Source organism: Salvelinus namaycush, unplaced genomic scaffold, assembly GCF_016432855.1.
Source record: "Salvelinus namaycush isolate Seneca unplaced genomic scaffold, SaNama_1.0 Scaffold1607, whole genome shotgun sequence".
Taxonomy (NCBI): domain Eukaryota; kingdom Metazoa; phylum Chordata; class Actinopteri; order Salmoniformes; family Salmonidae; genus Salvelinus; species Salvelinus namaycush.
The window spans coordinates 12,018-20,247 of record NW_024058350.1 but is presented as its reverse complement, the minus strand read 5'-3'; the positions used below and the strand labels follow the sequence as shown (position 1 = coordinate 20,247).

The window sequence follows — 8,230 nt, the reverse complement described above, 5'->3', positions numbered from 1 at the left end:
TCGTTTGACAGTTGTGAGGTTCAGCAGCGTGGAGTAGTTCAACCTGCAGCTCAAACAGTGTACGTTTGAACTATAGTCTCGAGAAACCAGTCGTACCAGGGAAAGTCACCAGGCTTTATTCAAGACTTTTAGCTTATAGCTTCTCGTGGCGAGTTAGAGATTTACTTCCTACCTGTGAAGGAGCTGTCCTGTTTTATTCGTCTAGCCAGTGCGGCTTCCTCCGGTACTGTGAGCAAGCTGGATTCCCGCAGCTCCTCACCATGTCTGGCGGGTTATAGATATTCCATGGAGCAACCAAACCTCTATGAGGTCGCCCCACGATCCATAATGACCAGCCAAGTCCAGAGTCAGAGTCAGCAAAGCGCCTACTGCTACAAAGACCCCTCCGCTGCTGGACCCGTCGCCGGAGCAGGAGGAGACCTCGGCGAGATGTGTGAGAACGAAAACTCCATTGACATCAGCGCCTACATCGACCCCGCAGCCTTCAACGACGAGTTCCTGGCTGATCTATTCCACAACAGCTCGAAGCAAGAGAAACTCAAGCTGGCGAACAGTGAGTACGAATCCTACCCCCACGGGGTGAGCTCTGGCCCCGGGGCGCACCACCAACAGCACCAGCAGCAGCACCAGCAGCAGCAGCAGGGCTATGGTTGTATGCCCGGGTATATGGACACATCTAAACTTGAACCCATTTACGACACCCAGTCGACGAGAATCAGACCTGTGGCGATAAAGCAAGAGCCCAGAGAAGAAGACGAAATTAGCCATTCTATGCCCCCCACCTACCACCATTCCCACCAGCATCTCCCACAGCACCTATCCCATCTCCAGTACCAGATTGCGCACTGCGCTCAGACGACCATGCTTCTCCAACCGGGACACCCGACGCCTCCACCGACTCCCGTTCCGAGCCCACACCACAGGGATGGCAGCATGTCCTCCGTTGGATCCATGAAGATGATGGGACGCGACGAACGAGACCGGGACCGAGACCGGGGTAAATCCAAAAAGCGCGTCGACAAGGCCAGCACGGAGTACCGGTTGAGGCGTGAGAGGAACAACGTCGCGGTGAGGAAGAGTAGAGACAAGGCGAAAATGCGCAATGTAGAGACGCAGCATAAAGTGGTAGAGCTGGCGTCGGACAACGAAAGACTACGGAAGAGAGTGGAACATCTTACCCGAGAACTGGACACATTAAGGGGCATCTTCAGACAACTTCCCGATGGATCTTTCAAACCCATGGCCAACTGCCAGTGAACACGGACTATAGTGTTTTTTTACATTATGACTTTTAAACACCTACTTGTACACGTCTCCTGGGTATAGCCTGCCGCGCTATAGATTCATCTGACAGATTGTGACTGCAACAGTTTGTTTCTTTAAGGAGAGACAGGGCAGCTGAGGTATTCATGCCTACTGTACTTAAACATTAAGGAGAGACAGGGCAGCTGAGGTACACATGCCTTCTGTACTTAAACAATAAGCTCATTTCTCCACGTTTGAACAGTGGACCTGTGTGTTTTTGTGTGTGTGTGTGTGTGTGTGCCTTTTATTATATAACATTGTGTGTTTAGCCACGCAACAACCACATATCAGTGCAGCTGAAGGCGCAAAGGAACAATACTCACTAGCCTGCTCGATGTTCATGTTTTAACGTTAACATCTCAATACCGTGTTCTTGTCTTACTAAACTAAACATTTGTGCATTTGACTTATAGAGCTTACAGTATATTATTAAACTGTAAAGTGCACACAGCTTTCCAAATAAGTAATTTTTTTTTGCAAAGCAAAAAAATATATAAAAAAATCTGAGCGGTGATCAGAATGTTTCCCATTTCTTGGTGTTCAGACAGGAAGCCCATATAAGGTACAGAGATAGCATTATATATCCTGCTGCTGTCTGCTGTGTTCAGCATTCACACATCGGGGAGATCTATGGACTGAATTAAATGCCACAGCAAACGACTGCAAATGTGTTCTACTGTGGTACCTGCTTCTTCACGAGCCGTTTTGTTGTGTGCGCTATAAATGTCTTCAAAATACAACCGAATGAGGCACATTGTATTTCTTCCATATGTTTGGGTACTAATCTGAACACGCCTCTCAGTGTAAATAAAACTCTTTATAAACTCAAAGTATAGCTTTGTATTTATGTATTATTGATTAAAAAAATAAAATGTGAAAAGGGTTCCTCTTCACTCTTAGAAAAAAGGGTTCCAAAAGGGTTCTTCGGCTGTCTCCATAGGAGAACAGTTTTTGGTTCCAGGTAAAACCCTTTTGTGTTCCATGTACTGTAGAACCCTCTGTGGAAAGAGTTCTACATGGAACCCAAAACGGTTCTACTTGGAACCAAAAGGGTTCTACCTGGAATCAACAAGGGTTCTTCAAAAAGGTTCTAGATTGCACCTTTTTTTTTCTTTCAAAGAAAGTATAACTATGCAATGTTTGTTGCCCTCGTCTTCTGTCTGATGGTTTCACACGAAGAAGATCAACCCTTTGACCTGTTTTCTCACTGGTTGAGCTGTGAAATACTGTTTGAAGCTTGCTTCTCCACAGTGTCAACTCGCCTGTCACTGTTCTTTCCCCCGAGCAGCCTTCCTACAAGCCTGATGTCATCCTTCAGTGCCTTTTGACTTCTCTCTCTCTGTGAAGTAAGACTTTGGACTTTACCACTGGCTGAGACTTCTTGGATTCTATACATGTTCTAGAATGTTCTAGACTCTTATTGGATTCTATACATGTTCTAGACTCTTATTGGATTATATACATGTTCTAGAATGTTCTAGACTCTTATTGGATTCTATACATGTTCTAGACTCTTATTGGATTATATACATGTTCTAGAATGTTCTAGACTCTTTTTGGATTCTATACATGTTCTAGAATGTTCTAGACTCTTATTGGATTCTATTCATCAAATGCCACGATATAGAGACTTTACATTAAGGAAAAGGAAGCACTTTTTTGTAGTTTATTTTTTACAAACTGCTATTGCCAATGTTATAGAAAAATGTTTAAATTGTAAAATGAACCTATATGATAAATGCCAAAAAAAAGTATGAATTTTAATAAAAGAGCATCGTCTCATATGAACATTTCGTCTTGGTTTGATGTGTTTTACACAAAGGGGTTTAAATTTTCCACATTTTCTTTGAATCTGCATTTAGGATAAGGCTGTATAGTTCATTGGATACCAGTCTACATTCCACAGACCACAGCATTCCGCACAGGATTCATTCAGGACACTCGCTGGACCTTGGACCCCTGGAGTTAATGATTGAATGTAGGTTATTATCAAGTTAGGGTAAAACGATTGGATACGATAAGAAGCTAGAATACCACTTTTGACTACAGATCTCACTGTCTCACTTACCTCTCAGCACGTCATTTAGCTCCATGAAAGATTACACTCATCGGTAGATTACCGTCGGTAGATTACACTCATCGGTAGATTAACGTCGGTAGATGGCGCTTATCAAGCACTACGGATAGTCCTATTAAATCGTTAAACTTTATGATTTTCACATTCCGTTTTGAATAGGCAAAAAATAACCCCTGTAAAATAACCCCCCAAACGAAACAAATACAAATCTACAGCAGCAAACATTTGAAGTGACAAATAATATAACACGACATAAAATAACAAATATAACTATTTCAATTGGGCCTATCTAGAGTAATACATTATATATGTGTTAGATTAGGCAGTAAGACACACACAGGAAGAAATATAGATGACTTTTTTTTAATCCCAATGAAAGTACCAGTTAGTGAAACCGTCTTGTACATTAATGGAGATGCTCACTTTCTAAACACTGGCAAATCTTTATAAACAGTTCCTTTCAGTTCAAGCCTCCATCGGTGCAATTAATCAGTGTACAACCACATCAATCACCCCTAATCAATCAGCCAGGTCATCAGTCCGATCCCTGAATACAACACTCATTAAGAGAGTTGGAGAGATACAGTCCATCCTTCTCAATCAGTCACTCATTGAGAATAACACCAGTATTCATCTTGATGTAAATTACAATACAATGTCATGTATCTGTGTGAAGGGCCTTTGTATTGGCCTGTTAGTCCAGCTCACCATACTGATAACCATTGGCCTGTTAGTCCGTACTGATAACTATTGGCCTGCTAGTCCAGCTCACCATATTGATAACCGATCTCTCATGTCTTCTTCTACCTGGCAAATCACATGCTAAGAACCCTCCGTCCCAGGTTGTTAATAAAGTTCACATGCTAAGAACCCTCCGTCCCAGGATGTTAATAAAGTTCACATGCTAAGAACCCTCCGTCCCAGGTTCTGGATAATTTTCTTGTTGTTATTTTAATCCTTTTTTTAACCAGTTAAGTCATTTAAGAACAAATTCTTATTTACATTGACGGCCTACCCCGGCCAGCGCTGGGCCCATTGTGCTCCACCCTGCAGGACTCCTAATCACTGGCCGGATGTGATACAGCCTGGATTCGAACCAGCGACTACGGAGACGCCTCTTGGCACTGAGATGTTTCAGACCGCTGCGCCACCGGGGTATTTAGATTAAACAACACTAGAGAAACAACATGGAAACACTGCTTTGTTTCTTTGTATACTTTTTAAATTCTCCCAGAGTTGGTTCTTCTTCAGGACCTTGTGGTAAACAGACCAGCTATAAGATACCGTGGCCTTTGTCGCGTCACAAAATCACTGACCAAATAAAGTCCAGAAGAATGTGCCGGGTATATCTAAAACTGGGCCTGGAGAAGTGAAGTCCACCTAGTTAGAATCAGTGTTGTCTTTCTTACTCTGTGACTGTTTTCACACAATCAGTTGCTCTGTGATTCACGCTATAAATCATTACTGTTTCCAAACTGCTAGGGAGGGCCTATGTGTGTGTGTGTGTGTGTGTGTGTGTGTGTGTGTGTGTGTGTGTGTGTGTGTGTGTGTGTGTGTGTGTGTGTGTGTGTGTGTGTGTGTGTGTGTGTGTGTGTGTGTGTAAGTGTGTGTGTGTGTGTGTGTGTGTGTGTGTGTGTGTGTGTGTGTGTGTGTGTGTGTATGTGTATGTGTATGTGTGTGTGTGTATGTGTGTGTGTATGCTTGTGTATGTGTGTGTGTGTCTGTGTGTGGGTGGGTGTATGCTTGTGTGTGTGTGTGTGTTTATGTGTATGTGTATGTGTGTGTGTGTGTATGTGTGTGTGTGTGTGTGTGTGTGTGTGTATGCTTGTGTATGTGTGTGTGTGTGTCTGTGTGTATGTGTGTATGCTTGTGTGTGTGTGTGTGTGTGTGTGTGTGTGTGTGTGTGTGTGTGTGTGTGTGTGTGTGTGTGTGTGTGTGTGTGTGTGTGTGTGTGTGTGTGTGTGTGTGTGTGTGTGTGATGTATCTGCCCTGACCTGGCCCATACACATCTGGGAGATAGATCCACGGTCAGCCAACAGTATGTGCCGCGCCAATATTCTTCCCCATTCAGTGTGCCGCGCCAATATTCCTCCCCATTCAGTTCTCCTGTGATTCATGTGAAGAGCTCTCTAGTGACGACGGCTCCTAAAAGAAAATGTGTAGAACTGAGTTGAATACTGGACTGTGATCTCTGATATATGGTGGGTGAAACTGACACATTTTGAGCCAAAATGTCAGCCGTCTGTGCTGGTATCCATTCACGTCCACCACAGTAGATTACTAAATCAAATACAAGTTTATTTTTCATATGCTTCATGAACAACAGATGTACACTAACGGTGGAATGCTTAATTACAGGCCGTTCCCAACAACGCAGAGAGAAAGAAAACAGAGAAATAATAGAAAAGTAATAACACTTAATAATAAAGTCATAATAAATACACAATGAGTAACAATAACATGGCTATATACAGGAAGTACCAGGTAATAACATGGCTATATACAGGGAGTACCAGATAATAACATGGCTATATACAGGAAGTACCAGGTAATAACATGGCTATATACAGGAAGTACCAGGTAATAACATGGCTATATACAGGGAGTACCAGATAATAACATGGCTATATACAGGAAGTACCAGTACTGAGGTAATAACATGGTTATATACAGGAAGTACCAGGTAATAACATGGCTATATACAGGAAGAACCAGGTAATGACATGGCTATATACAGGGAGTACCAGATAATAACATGGCTATATACAGGAAGTACCAGTACTGAGGTAATAACATGGCTATATACAGGAAGTACCAGGTCATAACATGGCTATATACAGGAAGTACCAGGTCATAACATGGCTATATACAGGAAGTACCAGGTAATAACATGGCTATATACAGGAAGTACCAGATAATAACATGGCTATATACAGGAAGTACCAGGTAATACCATGGCTATATACAGGAAGTACCAGATAATAACATGGCTATATACAGGAAGTACCAGTACTGAGGTAATAACATGGCTATATACAGGAAGTACCAGGTCATAACATGGCTATATACAGGAAGTACCAGGTCATAACATGGCTATATACAGGAAATACCAGGTAATAACATGGCTATATACAGGAAGTACCAGGTAATAACATGGCTATATACAGGAAGTACCAGGTAATAACATGGCTATATACAGGAAGTACCAGGTAATAACATGGCTATATACAGGAAGTACCAGGTAATAACATGGCTATATACAGGAAGTACCAGTACTGAGGTAATAACATGGCTACATACAGGAAGTACCAGTACTGAGGTAATAACATGGCTACATACAGGAAGTACCAGTACTGAGGTAATAACATGGCTACATACAGGAAGTACCAGTACTGAGTCAATGTGCAGGGGTACGAGGTAATAACATGGCTATATACAGGAAGTACCAGTACTGAGTCAATGTGCAGTGGTACAAGGTAATAACATGGCTATATACAGGAAGTACCAGTACTGAGTCAATGTTCAGGGGTACGAGGTAATAACATGGCCATATACTGGAGTACCAGTACTGAGTCAATGTGCAGGGGTACAAGGTAATAACATGGCTATATACAGGAAGTACCAGGTAATAACATGGCTATATACAGGAAGTACCAGTACTAAGTGAATGTGCAGGGGTACCAGGTAATAACATGGCTATATACAGGAAGTACCAGCACTGAGTCAATGTACAGGGATACGAGGTAGTTGAGATAGATATGTACATATCATATATACATATAACTAAAAATAAAGTGACTAAGCAACAGGATAGGTAATAAGCAGTAGCATCAGCGTATGTGATGAGTCAAAAATGGGTCAGTGCAGATAGTTAAATAGTTAACCAATAGCTACCCGGACTAACTATTTATCAGTCTGACGGCTTGGGGGAAGAAGCTGTTCAGGGTCCTGTTGGTTCCAGACCTGGCGCATCGGTATTGCTTGCCGTGCGGTAGCAGAGAAAACAGTCTATAACTTGGGAGACAATTTTTAGGGACTTCTTCTGACACCACCTGGTATAGAGGTCCTGGATGGCAGGGAGCTCGGCCCCAGTGATGTACTGGGCTGTACGCACTACCCTCTTGTAGCGCCTTGTGGTCAGATGCCGAGCTGTTGCCGTACCAACGCAGCCAGTCTGGATGCTCTCAATGGTGCAGCTGTAGAACATTTTGAGGATCTGAGGACCAAATCCTTTTCAGCATCCTGAGGGGTCATAGGTCGTGCCCTCTTCACGACTGTGTTGATGTGTTTGGACCATGATAGATCCTAAGTGACACTGAGGAACTTGAAGCTCATGACCCGCTCCACTACAGCCTCGTCGAATGTCAATCGCCCTCCATTTCCTGTAGTCCACGATCAACTCCTTTGTCTTCGCCGACGTTGAAGGACAGGTTGTTGTCCTGGCAGTACACTCATCGTCGTCGTGATCAGGCCTACCACCGTCATATCGTCAGTAAACTTGACGATGGCGTTGGAGTCGTGCACAGCCACGCAGTCGTAGGTGAACAGGGAGTACAGGAGGGGACTAAGCACGCACCCCTGAGGGGCCCCTGTGTTGAGGGTCAGCGTGGCGGATGTGTTGTTGACTACCCTCACCACCTGAGAGCGGCCCGTTCAGGAAGTCCAGGATCCAGCTGCAGAGGGAAGTGTTTAGTCCCAGGGTCCTTAGCTCCTTAGCTTAGTGATGAGCTTTGAGGGCACTATGGTGTTGAACGCTGAGCTGTAGTCAATGAACAGCATTCTCACATAGGTATTCCTCTTGTCCAGTTGGGAAAGGGTAGTGTGGAGTGCAATTGAGATTGCGTCATC

The 8,230-nt window shown here is 43.5% G+C and overlaps 1 protein-coding gene across 1 annotated transcript; it reads left to right on the top strand.

Annotated features, from left to right (window-relative positions):
- On the top strand, positions 1–2,138 carry LOC120037181 (CCAAT/enhancer-binding protein alpha-like). Its single transcript, XM_038983354.1, has one exon. The coding sequence runs from the start codon at positions 286–288 to the stop codon at positions 1,255–1,257; it is 972 nt and encodes a 323-aa protein (XP_038839282.1). The 5' UTR covers positions 1–285; the 3' UTR covers positions 1,258–2,138.
- The last annotated feature ends 6,092 nt before the right edge of the window (positions 2,139–8,230 follow it).

Bases quoted from the DNA above. Each gene is read 5' to 3' on its own strand.
- LOC120037181 (XM_038983354.1), top strand. From the start codon at position 286: ATGGAGCAACCAAACCTCTATGAGGTCGCCCCACGATCCATAATGACC.